Source organism: Mustela lutreola, chromosome 3 (genome assembly GCF_030435805.1).
Source record: "Mustela lutreola isolate mMusLut2 chromosome 3, mMusLut2.pri, whole genome shotgun sequence".
Taxonomy (NCBI): Eukaryota; Metazoa; Chordata; class Mammalia; order Carnivora; family Mustelidae; genus Mustela; species Mustela lutreola.
In genome coordinates, this window is record NC_081292.1 from 34366406 (window position 1) to 34382069 (window position 15664).

The 15664-nt window shown below is 47.8% G+C and overlaps 1 protein-coding gene and 1 pseudogene across 1 annotated transcript in view; both read right to left on the reverse strand.

The window, feature by feature from the left end:
• Nucleotides 1-490: 490 nt before the first annotated feature.
• Nucleotides 491-1708, reverse strand: LOC131826520 (ubiquitin-conjugating enzyme E2 N-like; annotated as a pseudogene).
• A 1613-nt stretch (nucleotides 1709-3321) lies between these two features.
• The window catches only part of BAALC (BAALC binder of MAP3K1 and KLF4), an 89825-nt gene continuing 77482 nt past the window's right edge, over nucleotides 3322-15664 (reverse strand). The window contains exon 3 of the mRNA XM_059165873.1: nucleotides 3322-4648. Coding sequence (XP_059021856.1) covers nucleotides 4538-4648 — 111 coding nt within the window. The 3' untranslated portion in view covers nucleotides 3322-4537. The remainder of the gene's footprint in view (nucleotides 4649-15664) is intronic.

The window sequence follows — 15664 nt, forward strand, 5'->3', positions numbered from 1 at the left end:
ATCAAGCTTGTCCATCTACAGTATCTAAATAAAGTTAGACTTGGCTAGAGAGCATATTCTAAAGAACTGGTTAGCTGCTTTTAACCAATGCAATTAGATCACCATAAAAAGGGGGAAAGGAGCGCATAAAATTAAAATAAAACTACCTCTCCCCCTCAAAAAAGTAATAAAGAAAAACACCCAAACCCCTGCAGCTAACCCTGACAACTACCTTCATTCACAGTGCTTAACCATGATGGGGGAAATGAATAAAAGCAGAGAAGGGCCGCTGCTTTTATTTTTATTTTATTTTTTTTTTAAGATTTTATTTATTTATTTGACAGAGAGAGATCACAAGTAGGCAGAGAGGCAGGCAGAGAGAGAGAGAGGAGGAAGCAGGCTCCCTGCTGAGCAGAGAGCCCGATGCGGGACTCGATCGCAGGACCCTGAGATCATGACCTGAGCCGAAGGCAGCGGCTTAACCCACTGAGCCACCCAGGCGCCCAGGGCCGCTGCTTTTAAACGTTTCACAATAATCCAGATGGTACTTCTAGCCTCTGCTCATGCTTTACAACAGTGAATCAGGACAAGACATAGATTTGCTAATGTGCATTTAATCACCAAAGGACTGAAGATGTCTGGGCTTTTATTCTGCAATGTTTCTAAGACTGTGTCTATTAAATGCAAACAAAAAAGGAAGAAGTCTTGGCAGAACAGGATAAGTGATGCACACTTGATGATCAGGTCGATTTTAAATATTATTCATGGCATATAGCCTAGTCCATGCTCTAGCTGTTTCTATGGCTTGGGCCTCGTTGGTCTTCCACTGCTCTGCTACATCGTTTGCTAACGGATCATTAGGATTGGGAGCACTTAACAAAGCCTGGATCAATAGCAGAACTGTGCGGATCTGCAGTGCTGGGGACCACTTATCTTTCAAAATATCTAAACATATTCTTCCCAACTTGTCTACATTAGGATGATAAATTTTGGTCATGAAACGTCCTTTAGGGGCTGCCATCGGATATTCTTCTGGTAGGAATAGTTCAAGCTTAAAAGTCCCTCCCTCAAAGGGGGAATCCTAAGGGCCAGCAATGACCACATGAAAAATAACGGGCGTTGCTCTCATCTGGTTCTGCTTTAATGCCAGGAACTGGTTCTGCCAGCAAACGCTGGGTTTCCTTGATAATCCTGCGGGGCAGCCCGGCCATCTTGTCAGATCCCGAGTTTGGCCTCTGGTCTCGACTCTGGCTCCGCTCGCCTCACGCCGGGCCTAACTATTCTTATACAAGAAGACTTCCTAGAAACTTCCATGCCCCACTATTATTTCATTTCATCGGCCAGAAATAAATCGTACAGCTACTCCTAGCTGCAAAGGAGGCTGAAAAATATAACCTTTTTTTTTCTAAGTGGACATGGGCCCAGCTAAGGAAAAAGGGGAAGATGGATATCAGAGTTGGTTTTTTCTTGAAATTCTTGGGTTTTAACAGCATGACAGGCAAACAGAGCATGTCTGCCGTCTGGTTCAGCAGAGGAGCTGCTGTTTGTGAACCCTGTTGGGGGAGCAAACATGGATGAGATACAGCTTTGTGGCAGGTCGGGTAGCCGGTGAGTGGGGCTGGTGAGGGTCATAAGCAGGTGAAGGTTAATAGGGCTTTAATAGGGACTGCGAAGGGAAGTGTGTTCAGGTAGCCTGGGGTAGCGGGGAGCACTGTAGAGGTGGCGGCGGGAAAGGAGCGCTTGGGGCGTGGGCAGCTCCGGGAGGTCCCTTGCTGCCCCCACTGCGCTCACCTTGAGGTCTTAGCAGCTCTTCTGATGGGTGCGATTTCAAGCTCCTCTAAATCATGAGGTTGCTCCTCTTTCTGACCTTCACCAAAGGTGCCCTCTCACACTAGGTCAGGGTCACCCTCTCAGGAGGGATAAGGAAGCCTGGGCCAGACCCAAGCTCCAGAAGCTCACCAGCCTTCCCCAGTCACTGCTGGCACCCCCTCGCACTGGGGCTCGGCTTCCTCTCAGACTTTGTGAAACGGCTCCGTCTCCCAGGCACGTTAGACCTTCTTGCCAGGAAAGGACCACGCTATATATTGAGAAAACCACTGGATTTGCAGGCAGCATTTTTCCCTTGAGTCCCTGCTCCATCGCTTACTAGTTGAGTGACTATAAATACTTCTGTAACTGTCCATTGGAGAACAGTAGTCTCCTTCATAAGGCTTTTTGAAGGGTTCACAGAGATCATGTGTATAAAAGACCTTTCTATCAAAGAAGAAAAAATCTGAACACCCCTAAATACAAATTTTAGCTTCCAGTAAAGACTCTGTATTATCCATGTTTGAAATTGATGACTTTATTGACACAAACTTGGCAATAGAAAGTGTGAGGTTAATAGGATCGTGAGAATCAGTTCTTGTACCATACACACATGAAAAAGTTGCCTGGTGAATTTGCAGCAGCGTGGATGAACTTCTGGTCACTATCTTTGTGAGATCCAGATTGTTCCAGGGAGGGGCAGCTTCTACCTGCCCTTCATTCCCTTCTCCCCCAGGAGTGAGACCTTATTCCTATATGATCAGAGACACCCTCTCGAGTTAAATTCCAAGCGACTTGCCGCAGTTCAGTGATGCAAAAACAAGGATGTGAAGAGAAACTGGTGTCGTCTACGACTGACAGCACATGACAGGGGCAGGAACACCCCACACAAAAACAACATGCATGCCCTGCGAGAATGAGCCCTTGAACTTGCAGGATCAATTCCAACCTTTGGCAGTTGGGGCTCCTGCTGAGTGATGCCAGTGGGGCCACAGGATTCACAGGTTTTGCTTTTATTTTATCATTATTCTTTCATTTTCAGAACATGAAGTTCCCTAAAAAGCCCTTTCTCAAAGAATCACAAAACGGCAGAGGTTTGGGGAAAAACTAGTTTTACGTAGGGTAAAGGCATGTGCAGTGATCAGGAGAACACCCAGATCCAGGGTTTAAGAGTGAAACCTATTCTGAATGTAAAAGTGAGTTCCACTGTGCAACGATTCACATTTATACCTTAGGGTTGAAGGTCATCCCCTAGTTATTAAGTCCGCTGTTAGATTCAGGATGTACCAGCGTGACCAGCCAGACTCCAAATCTCTTAGCATCAGCAAGGTGCCTGGAGCAGGTTTGGTATTTAATGTTAAATGACTAAATGCACAGTCTATGGTAGGAAGGAAAGGGGGAGGGTGGGAGGGGTACCATGTGCTCGTGTTTGAGTTATAACCAAATTGGCAAGAAATGAGGCCGAGTTTCTAAATTTTAATCTAGGCATGTCAATTCTCTGGGCCATATCATATAAACACACACCTTCAGGCAACCTCTTTCTGCTAAACAGGGAGTTTATTGGTATCGTCTGATACACCTTTAGTCCTACCTTTCCCAATCCAGGTGTGTTAACAGTCCTTTAAAAATCATGTTCCGTTAATCTGGAGGAAGATAGTTCCACCTTAACATGTTTAAAGAAATGTTAGATAACTTTAATCTATCAAGATATTTTTTCCCGCCTCTGATTAACATGGTGTGCATCGGTCTCATGGCAACGCAAAGGCACAGCAACCAGGGCTGGGCTTTCTAAGGCGACTCCTTTGCAGACAGCAGGTGGCACGTCCTGATGCCGTGTCCGAGAGGCCAGAGTGAAGCCGTGAGTGCTGCTGATGGGTTCTGGGTCATCTTCTTCTTGTGAGCTGTGTCCATGCTTTGATCAACAGTTGCAAATGACCCACCGGGAGAGAAGAAACCCAGAAAAGCACAGAGTGACCTGGAAAACTCCACACATGCAGTGTGTGGCTGAGCCCTTGGGGTGTCCTAGGTTGGGTGCCTCGACCATGGTGACAGCGATACTGCGGTATGGAGGCTGATGTGGACACTGGGATGGGGGGGGGGGGACATGGAAGGCTGATGAGGAATGAGTGCGACTGCCTCGGGGAGAGAGCTCCCAAAACACGCTGTGGGTGTTGGGGGGGGTTAGCTGGTGTGAAACGGGATCTGCATCTGTCTCCTGCTGAGCTAAGGAAACAAGAAGATCTGGGAGTCTTCCTGCGTCTCGATTTCTCCTATATCTGGATTTGCAGTCAAGTGAAAGACAACTTTTAAGTGAACGCAGTATTCAGTACTCTGATGGCAGTATTCAGAAAGGAAGAAAGAACGAAAGAATAAGCTGACTCGAAACAGCGCACATGACCCCAGGCAGGAGCGCTTAGAACCCACGGGAGCATGTCTCACCAGGGAACCTATTCCTACTTTGTTTCAGCCGCCCCCCTGTGGCTTCCCTCACCACTTTTACAGCAAACCACACTGCAGGAGCTGCAAAGAGGCAAAATGCACGTTTGCAGCTTGGTACCCTATGCAAGTGCTGTGCCGATACAGCTCCGCGGTAAGTGGGAGGCTGGGAACGTCCCCAAAGCCCAGGCAGGGCTGCCAAGTACAGTCTCTCAAGGCAGCAGCGTTCTTCACATCCAGCAAGGGCCACCCACTTCTTCGAGTCTCCTTGGTGGGGTCCAACACGTGGAGGACACAGAGAAGTCCGTCTGCCCTGCTAGTTAACGCAGTTCTTCGCCATTCTTCGGTTTCTGTCCACCTGTCGGATGCTGTCTGGAACGTTAATGGTGACTTCTTTTGCAGACATTCGCTTAGCGTCTCTTTTAGCCTGTTAAAAAGTTTAACGTCATGAACTGAGTTAGTAGAAAACACCCAAATTTGCATTCGTCTCTTGAGATTGTTACGTATACACACACACACAGAGGTAGGAAGAAGAACCTGCTAGAACACAAGCATATAACTCCTTTTCAAAGCTTTCTCTGTTGAAACTCTAATGCTGACCTAGCACAGAGCCTAGCATCAGGCTTGCTCAGTAAAACACTGTCGAATGGATGAATTGCATTGATTGGTGAAGGTCCATCCAAGGATAGTGAGGAAGGTTCCACAGTTTGCGTTAGTAAAGCAGTGAAGGCGTGCAGCTTTGGAGCAAGACTTTGTGGTTCAAATACTGACTAGACAATTTCACCAGGAGCAAATTTTTTCTAACCTAACCCTCAGTTTTCTCATCTGTAATATAGGGAATAATAATAGTACCCACCTCACCAGATTATTGTAAGAATTAAATAAGATCATGCATTAAAGTACTCAGCATAATGCCTGTCACACACACACACACACACACACACACAAAACAAAAAACAAAAAAAAAAACACAAAAAGATTTAGTAAGTAAAAAGTAAGACAGATTATCCACTTCAAAGTGAAGATAAGCCAATGATAACAGTCTGGACTTCATACTAAATACTAAAGCACGGACTAAACCTCAGGTTCTTCAACTACATGTGTCCTATCTCAAGAGTAAACTTCAACCAGTGGGGAGTGATTTTGTGCCCCTTCTACTCAACTGTATGCTTGGAGTGAGCATGAGAGGGTCATGGGACTTCTCTCCACAGGGGATGGACAGAGACGGGTGCTGCCCAGTCCCCAGCCACGCGGACCTGCTGCCTAGCTCCTGGGAGTACAGTCAGTAAATCCCTTCCGGATGTCCCCGTGGGGTGCTCAGCTGCAGAAAGCCACCTCACCCCGGGTCCTGCCCTTGCCATGATGGCCCAATGTGAAGGGTATAAACATCTGGCCCTTTTGGCACAAAGCAGGCCCGCTCTGACAAGCCACTGGGCTCTAGAGCTCCCCATGGGGTGGGGTCAGCCGCTGCTCGGGCCACATCTGCCTGGCTCACCTTGTCCCCTAGCCACTCCCACTTCCATCCCTCCTCTCCACAGGGGCTGATGCCCAATGAGCATCATATATAATGTCACCTCAATGTCACACCTGAGGGAACATCTCCCCACACTGGGCGTGAGTGTGGATAGATGCACATTCTTAATATAATACGGCCCCTGAATCAAGCCAGCTATTTTATCTGTAGTGCATCCAAAGACATGATGGACTATGGGGCCACTGGAGAAAAAGAAACTGGCCTGTTTGATTTACTAACTGATATGCTGATACACAGTTTGTAACCTGTCTCATGAATGCTGTGTAGCAGGTGCTGGTGATGCCCCCTCCAGTTTCTCTTTACACGCCTGGGGCATCCATCCCCCAACTGCTGTGAGTGTGAGCAGCACCCGGTTTTGAAAATTGCCTTCATTCTGACTGGAGCCACCTGGCCCAGAAATGCGACAGAGGTCACACCCTGATTCCTGGAGGCAGCCCAAAGCCAATGTCTGATTGTCAGGGATACAAAACACTGGCCATTTTGCTTCGAGGGGATATAAATCTAGGACATCTTCACGCTCCAGAACCCCCCGTGGGATCAGACCCCACTGTGGGATTCAGCCAAGCTCATGCATTTGCTGAACTGGGTCCTCTGCTCCTCCTGCTTCCCTCCTGACTACCATATGGGCTTCACATGAGACGACTCATTCCATCAATGGTTTGCCCAAGAATCCTCTTCTCCGGCTCCGCTTCTAGGGAACCTGACCTAAGAGTAATTTATGGGTGATCTGCGGGGCATTTAAGGGATAATTTTGACTACATGCGATTTCAGTCCTTTCCGTTGATGTCAAGAGCTAGGACTTCACTGTTCTCCTCTTTATGATCCCAGGGCCCAGCAGCGTCTGACGGAACAGGCCCTCTCCACTGGAGTTTGGCTGAACTAGTGGATGAATGAATGAATCGACACAGTGCATTTGCCAAAGCACCCTTGTCTGAGCAACCAGAAGTCAATGCTGTTTTTAAGGATTTAGTCTTCTCAGCTTTTCCGGGACTGAACTGGCACCAGGGCAAGCGGTGACTTTGATGGGTTTCTTTTTCCCTAAAAGCAGAGAACTCCTGAAATCCCACAACCAAGTTTGTCTTCTAAAGAAAAGTGCGACAATTATGAGGCCATTTCCATCCACTTTGCATTTTGGGCGTTGCTGCACCAGCATGGCAACTCAGCATGGAGACACAGAGGCTTTATTCGACAGCAACTTTCCCCTCAAACCAGTAGGCAGTACGAAAGCTCTCCAGAATGGAAATGTAAACTTTCCAAACAGTGTAACTGCTTTTCTGTAGAGTTACTGGCAAGACTTCACAAAAGGTTGTTAAAGATTATACACAGAAAATGCTCTCCTCTATATTTTAGTCTGCTTTTTTAAGCTTAAATATATAAGCAAAAATTCAATAGTTGGCTGATTCTTTATTTCCTCACCCATTTGAGGGTCCAAAGCTACAAAATAGTTGTTCCCAGAATAGCCACAGGATGTGTACGGCTTTAATCTCAGGCACCATGGGGCAATTTCTGTTTTTTTCTTTTGGCAGTTTCTTAACTCCATATATCCCAAGCCCCTCTAGTGGCGGCATTTAGGGCACAAGCTTTGGGGCCCACAGAGGGACACTCAGGGCAAGGCTCTGTCACCAGTTAGCTGCTGTGAGACACGTTGCTTTAACCTCTGAGTTTCAGTTCCCTTACGTGAAACATGGGGCAATAATGCTTGATTCTTTGTGGGGCTTTTTGAGAGAATTAAGCACATCACTCCACATTAATGAGTGACCAACTTTTTCCATTTTAAAAATGGAAGTTCTCCATCCTGGGAACCTGCTCAGGTCCCCGCAAACCAGCACAGTTGGTCAGCCCAGTTAGAGCTGTCATTGATTTTATTTGCAAAATGATGATGTCGAACATTCTGAATTTCAACTGGAAATCACCTTATTCTACCGGAACTATGGTTCTTGCTCCTGCTCCTTCTGAACAACACCGACTGTAAGCCTGCAGGGCCCGCATGTGGATAAAGGGCCACGGAGTTCTGTATTCCAGTGATGGGTCCAGGCTCTAAGCCATAAATGAGTCCCCTTTCCAAGAATTACGCTGTATGAACACTATCCAGTTAAACAGAACAACAAGGAGTTCTCCTTTGGGAGAGGTGCTCTGGGAAAGAGCACCTTTCAAATCAGAGGCATCTGCAGAAAGTCAACCTCCCACGCACAGCAGCGCAGCACCTCACGGGGTCGGTCATCGCCAGAAGCCAGTTACAACTTGGAAATCTCAGATTTCTTTTCTTTTTTTAAACTGTTTTATTTATTAATTTGAACAGAGGGATAGAAAGCACAAGTAGGCAGAGCGGGAGGCAGAGGGAGAGGAAGAAGCAGGCTCCCCCCTGAGCAGGGGGCCCGATGTAGGGCTCGATCCCAGGACCCCAGGATCACGACCTGAGCCGAAGGCAGCCGCTTAACTGACTGAGCCACCCAGGCGCCCCGGAGATCTCAGATTTCAAGCCCAACTGAGAGGGAGAAAGAGAACCACAATGCTAGATTATCTTCTCTAGAAGCCCTCTTGAGAAGTTGCATTGCCCTCCTACAAGAGAAGAACTATCTGGAAACGAGGAACTATTATTATCCCATTTGGTTCCTCAGGCCGTATGTAGAAGAGGCATTTTCCCCTCTGAGGGGCTTCTCAGCCAGCCAAACCTTTTTATTTCACATCCCATTCCCTTTATTTAACTACAGAAAAAGAAAACATGTCCCATTTGCAATTACTGGCTTTAAAAAAACATCTTCTGGTTCGCAGCTCAGTGAGGAGAGAAACCTATTTGGCACCTTTTTTCCTCTGTGGCTCTCTGCCCATCAATCCTTCTTCCACTTCTAAAATTCTTGCTTTCTGAGTTTTATCACCACTGACTCTTGTTAATGGGCCCCCTCTTGTTTCTCACTCAGCTTTACAGCTTTTCTATTCTTCCCTCTGCCTCATTTTCATTTCTGTAGGTTTAGAATTCTGTCAATCATGGATTTGGGCCCTCTTGATATTGCCTTTTTAATTGAAAGTAATTTATCGGCTGCCATTTCTCAAGGGTAACAGACTGACTGATAATTTCCTGGCAGCCTTGAACCCGGATGAACCTGTTTCTTTCTCTCTCTCTCTCTTTCTTTCTTTCTTTCTTTTTTTTTTTTTTTTTTTTAAAGATTTTATTTATTTATTTGAGAGAGAGAGAGAGAGATCACAAGTAGACAGAGAGGCAGGCAGGCGGGGCGGGGAAGGGGGAGAGCAGGCTCCCCACTGAGCAGAGAGCAGAGAGATTGGGGATATTGATCCCAGGACCCTGAGATCATGACTTGAGCTGAAGGCAGAGGCTTAACCCTCTGAGCCACCCAGGAGCCCCGAACCTATTTCTTGTGGGGTTTAGAAGTTGATGACCCAGCTCGTTCTCTAGGGAAGTGGGGGTAGCCATGGCTTTTCCAGGGGCACCTGGACTCGGGGGTGCAGCTGTGTCTGCTCACTGATTCTCATGCCTCCCCCAAAATGGGAATACAGATATTCTCAACTTTACTTTGACCCCACAAATATATCTATACCTAACACGGGATCACCTGAACCTTTTCACAGTTCCTCACACCACTGAAGAAAAGCAAAGCTTACTGAGATTATGATTTAGCAGACATCAATTTTTCTACAACTGTGTTTTTTTATTTATAAAACCAAAACATGATTATGGTAAAAGAAATTCAAGGAATAGAGAAGGCACAATGAAAAGTAACATTGTTCCCATGCTCTGTGCTTTCCCCAGGGGTAACCACAGCTAATGATTTCTCTCTCCCAGTATTCCTTACTCCTTCCTGGCCTTAACCATGATTTGGATTATATATATGCTTATTTACTTGCATATTTTCTACATCCTCAACAGATTATAAACTTCCAGAAGGTAGGGACCCAGTGTGTTGTGTTCACCAGAATATAGCCCCAGAATGTAATTTAGTGCCTATCACGTAATAGACACCAAACAAATAACTTGGTGAACACATGTATGAAAAGAAATCTTCAGGGGCACCTGTGTAGCTCAGTGGGTTAAGCCTCAGTGGGCTAAGGCCTTTGGCTAAGGTCATGATCTCAGGGTCCTGGGATCAAGCCCTGCATTGGGCTCTCTGCTCAGCACGGAGCCTGCTTCCTCTCTCTCTCTCCCTGCCTCTCTGCCTACTTGTGATCTCTGTCAAATAAATAAGTAAAATCTTAAAAAAAGAAAGAAAGAAAGAAAGAAAGAAAGAAAGAAAGAAAGAAATCTGCATAAAGAAGACACAAAATGTCCTGGGAATAGCATACCTGTTTGCACTGCCCTGCCCTAGAACTTCCCTATGGTATTTACATTATGCTTACAATTGACCATTTCTTATGCCATCCCTGAGAGACAGCCAGAAGTGGTACTACCCTCCCTTTCCCAAGAGGCAGTGGAAGTCACTCAAGCCAACATAACTTGCCCAAGGCCAATGTCAATGTAGGCTGTTGAACTGTAAAGACAGTGGACCCGGGTCCCACATCCAGTCTCCCACAACTCTGCCAAAGCTTACTCTGAATTTTCCACTGTTTTGTTTTTGGTAATGGGAAGGAAGAACATGGGGTTTGGAGGCAGACAGATCTGGGTTTTAAGTCTAACATAGCCACATCACTATTCCCTGTGTCATGTTGGCCAAATACCTAACCTTTCTGAGCCTGTTTTTCTGAGTGGGAAATGCTGCCTTCCCCTTAGAGTGAGGGCTAAAGATGATGCCATGTGCAGTGTGGCTGGCTCAGAGTGGCCACTGAAAATATCAGTTCCCCTTCCTTCTTCCCCAAAGATTAAAGACAGCCTTGTCACCTGCAACTCAAGACATTTTTCTTCTTTTCAATCAAGCCCTATTAAAGGGAGATAGACAATAACATCTAGCTCTTTCCAAATTCTGTGATTTTATTTACTGCTGCTTCATGGTATTCGTTTGAGGTCATTAGGAAATATTTGATCATAGCAACCCCACCCAGGGCTAGGATGCTAGGCTCCAAAGGCAGGGGTCAGGTCCTGCCTCAGGCAAAACTCTCCAGAACTTATCAAGCCTGGAGCAAATCCTGTGCCCACAGTAGCATTATCCCCTGTACTCACTTAGGTTACTCAGCGCAGGGGTTTAGATCTATCTGGTAGGGAGTGCCAAAAGAAGTTGTTGCTTTTCAACTTGAACCTCTTATAGATCAAACACTAGGAAGGCAGCAGAACCTGCTTGAAAAAGCACTGGGGATCCCACAGAGGAGTCATCAATCATATGATGGGCGCCGGAGGGGGGCGGGGAGGGAGCGGTGCTGTGGGAAGCCTTCCTAATCCTAGTGAACTGCCAGGCCAGCCTCACTGGATTATCCAGGACACCCAGTCAAGGGTTTCTCTGATGCTGAGATGTCAGGAAGGTCCCAAGCAGTGAGTGAGTGCGTACTGGGTTCACAACCCTGAAGCGGACGCAGAGGGCAAGGGCATAAAGAATAAGGAGGTCTCTGCCCTGAGAGTCTTCTCATCGGGTGTTTCTTCAGACCCTTAGATAAATAGTGAGTCTTGGGGTGTCCGGGTGGCTCAGTTGGCTAAGTGTCCACCTTGAATTCAGGTCATGATCCCAGGTCCTGGGATGGAGCCCCATGTTGGGCTTCCTGCTCAGCAAGGAGCCTGCTTCTCCCTCTCCCTCTGCTACTCTCTCCCTTTCTCACTGTCAAATAAATAAATAAAATCTTAAAAAAAAAAAAAAATAATGAGCACCTGGGTGGCTCAGTCCTTACGCGTCTGCCTTCAGCTCAGGTCATGATCCCAGTGTCCTGGGATCAAGCCCCAGATTGGGTTTCCTGATCGGCGCAAGCCTGCTTCTCCCTCTCGTTCCAGCTGCTTGTATTCCCTCTCTCACTGTCTCTCTGTCAGATAAATAAATAAAATCTTTAAAAAAAAAAAAAAAAACTGAAAAAAAAATGAATAGTGAGTCTTGCAATTCTTCCTGTATGTAAGGTGGCAGGCAACAGACAGTGGCATATATGGAGGTAGTGGAAATCACTACACACACACACACACACACACACACACACACACATAGCCCTATACTGCTACATTGCCTCCTTTTCCCAGGCTCAAACTACAATGTGCATCAAAGTGCCTCCTGAAGACAGGTCTCCCTCTCTAGCTTTCCTCAACGGTTTCTTTTGTTTGGCGCCCCAAGACTCACTATTTATCTAAAGGTCTTTTAACGTCATGTTTTTGTTTTGCTGCGTTTTTATTTTGTTTTGTTATGCTCTTCTCACATATCTCCTATCACCGCCACCCAGGAGCAATTCTGGGCTTATCCGGTGCTTCTTTCTGGATCAGGCCTCCCTCTTTGGCCAGGGCCATCCCCGTGAGGCTTCACCGTCCTTCCGGGGCTCGGGAGCGGAGCGAGGAAGCTCCTCCTTGGAGATTTGGTCCGGACATCGGTGACGTTCTTCAGCACAGTCTGGCCACTTGGTCAAGAGTAATAAAGTCACCCCCAATGATGCAGCTTCTGAAGACAGGCAGGCTCACGGGAGGCTGGCCGCCCACTCGAGTCTCGCCTGCTCAGAGCTGTATCCACACACACATTTCTACCTCGGCTGAACACTTGTTCTAGTTCTGGGGAGAAAAACAGGAGTCCTAGGGCTGAGGGAGCGGCACACTCAGATTGGAGAGCAAATGTCTGGAGGCAGCCCGGAGCTCCTGAATGTCGAATTAGCCAGACAGAACAGCAGCTGTAGGACTGCCTCCTGGGTTTTTGTCAAGCTCAGGGCAGAGGCTGGGGGAAGGAGCCCCAGGCAGGGATTGCTCAGGTGCTGAGCTGCAGGAAGGCCCCAGGTGACTGGAGGAAATCAAGATACAGCAGAGAAATCAAGACACCGTCTCCATCGAGGCAGCTCCAGTTTGTACAATATCCTTATTGTCACCTTCCTTTCACTAGTTAGCACCTGTTCAAGCCGGCGGAAGACAGAGGCCGAGGGAACTGAAAGAAGGAAGCTATGGTTTGTCTGGTGGGGCATGAGGTGCAGAGGGGCTCAGAACAGGAGACGCTGCTGCTCACAGCCATTCCTTAGCTGTCCCCAGAACCCTCCAGAAAGCAATCCGAACTGTGGGGAGGCATCTCTATGAAAGGGAGGAGTTGCTATCCCCTCTATGTGGCCTTTCATTTCCTTGAAATAAATAGCAGTACCTCAAATCGGGGAAGCCTGTGTTCATTTACCCTGTATTATCTGATGCCCCAGCCTCACCCCCACTAAACCTGGCAGTCGCTTCAGCACACAGGACACGTGTTCCTTTTCCGGATCTTTGGCATCAGAACCCTGCCTGGCACCTCGATGGCACTCGGGGAAGAACACGAACGCATCTAAGGAGTGCATAGAGGACCTGAGCAGAACGTTTACCAGGCCTCACAAGGACTGCCTCAGCACACAGGCTTGTTCTGTCCATCGGGTTGCAGACAGGTACCCAGAGATGCCTGCTTCGTGAACGGTTCTTCTGGAGAAAGAAAGCTCTTTAAAAATGCCCAAAGCCCAGGGACACCTGGGTGGCTCAGTGGGTTACAGCCTCTGCCTTCGGTTAGGTCATGACCTCAGGGTCCTGGGATCAAGCCCCACATTGGGCTCTCTGCTCAGCAGGGAGCCTGCTTCCCCCTCTCTCTCTGCCTGCCTCTCTGCCTACTTGTGATCTCTCTCTCTTTGGGCCAAATAAATAAAATCTTTAAAAAATAAAATGCCCAAAGCCCATCAGCCCAGGGGCTGGATGCTGCACAGGAGAGTGCTGTGGAACGTCTTGGGGGAGCAGAGGGGGAGGGAAGGGGAGAGTGGCTACTGCCGAGCTGGTCACCGAAAATGCAGGAAGCTGTAGCCCAGGGTGCAGGCGGGCAGCACAGAAGAGGTGGTCCCTCGAAGGCCCTGGAGTGTTTAGGAAGCAACCGATTTTCCCTGAGTAGATTCACCGCTGAGAGCTGTGTGGGGACGAGATAGCTCTGCTGATAGGAGCTTCAGGGAGAGGTAAGCTTGGCTCGTAAAGCCCACTGTGGATAGGAAACCTGTGCCATGGCTTCTGGGGACACAAGACGCCTAGTGGCTGGTGAGACCGCAGGACACAAAGACCACTGAGGCACTTCAGCACCTGTCCGAACACTCAGGACCGAAGCACCTGCTCCCTGATCTTGTTTGGGAAGAGGCTACGAGGCAGCCATCGCTCACTGGACTGCGAAAACCACCTGTGTGGATGGCCGATCAGTGGGGCCACCGCTCCCAGGGCTGTACTGGTGGGACTGTTCCTCATGTCCCCTGCCGCCTGGCCGGGGAGGGTGGGGGTCGGTGTCTTCCGTGTGTGTGTTGGGGGGGACTGCTTCCCGGCTATCTCCAAGTCTCCGTCCTCACCTGTCAGCTGGGGACAATATCAGTGTTTTACAGCTGTCGTGAGGATACGGTGAGACTCTGTAACAAAGTGCTTAGCATCCTCAGCCTGCCTACAAGGCTGCTGTCACAGGTCTAAGAAAGACTAAGTACAACTCATTGGCTTTCTTTATTTTTTTAAAAAGATTTTATGTATTTATTAGAGAGAGAGAGAGAGAGAGAGCACATGTGCAAGGGAGGACAGGAGTGGGACAAGCAGTCTCCCCACATGGGGCTTGATCCTAAGACTCTGAGATCATGACCTGAGCCAAAATCAAGAGTTGGTCGCTTAACCAACTGAGCCACCCAGGTGCCCCAACTTCCTGGCTTTAAATTTTAATGTTCTACAATTGGAATTCATCCGCAGCTGGTTAGCATGTAAAGTTGGTTAGTGTGGGAAATGATTTGTCAGTATCTATAAAAGTCGCATATATCCCCATCCCATGAGTCAGGAATTCTACTCCTAGGAATATACTGAAAAGAAATGAACGTCCACCAGCAGGCATGCCCACGGATGTCAGCAGCTGTATTGTTCACCATGGCCTGGCCAGAAACGACCCAAATGTCCTTCAGGGGGAATAAGTTACACTCACATAATGCAACAGATGTAACAACGAAAATGAACAAATCTATGCGACTGACATCCACGCAGGTGAGTCTCACTGGCCTGACATTGGACACGAGCAGCCAAGCACAAAAGAGCACACACCATGTGACACCATCTATAAACGTCTACAAAACGAACCGCACTGGTCTAGAAGGCTAGAAGTCAGAAGAGTGGTTAGTCTGCAGAGGTGGACAGTGACTGGCACGTCCCAGTCACCACGGTGAGGGGCAAAAGGGACATTTCTGGGGCACGGAAAGCGTTCTGGGTTTCACGTGGTTAATGATCATGTGGGTGTGTCGCCTTGTAAAGATTTCATTGTGTCGCCTTGTAAAGATTCTTTGCACTTAGGACTGACTTGGGCGTTTTTCTGAACGTACTTTCCACGCTGTAGAAAGCGCGACTGCCCTTAATCAATCCTTTGCTGTCTCTCTAGTCAGGATTTCCTTGCCCTCCTGATGGGGGGCTTGTCCATGTGACCTGCTTGGGCCAAGAGGAGGTTAGCTGGCAGGATATGAGCAGAGACGTGAAATGTGTTCCTACTGTAGTTTGGTTTTGCCCTCTTGGGTTTCTACCACAGTCGTGAGAAGATATGCCTCAGAGATGCTGCTTTTCTGGACTGATTCCCAAAATAGTATACATGCAACAGCCTGAACTACATGCGGAGCCTGGTGCTGAAGTCAGGCCTAGCCACTCAAGTCGCAGCTGATTGTGGCAGGAAAAATAAGATTGTTCGAAGCCATTGAACGCTGGTGTGCTTTGGTATGCAGCATTATGTGGCCATAAAGGACTAATACCTTATTCTTCAGTAAAAAAGTCTGTCCACATGTCTATGCTCCATCGTTATAATAGTTGACTGTTTCAAGTTCCAGTCCCTGGCACCCACCTCCAGCACTTACATGAAT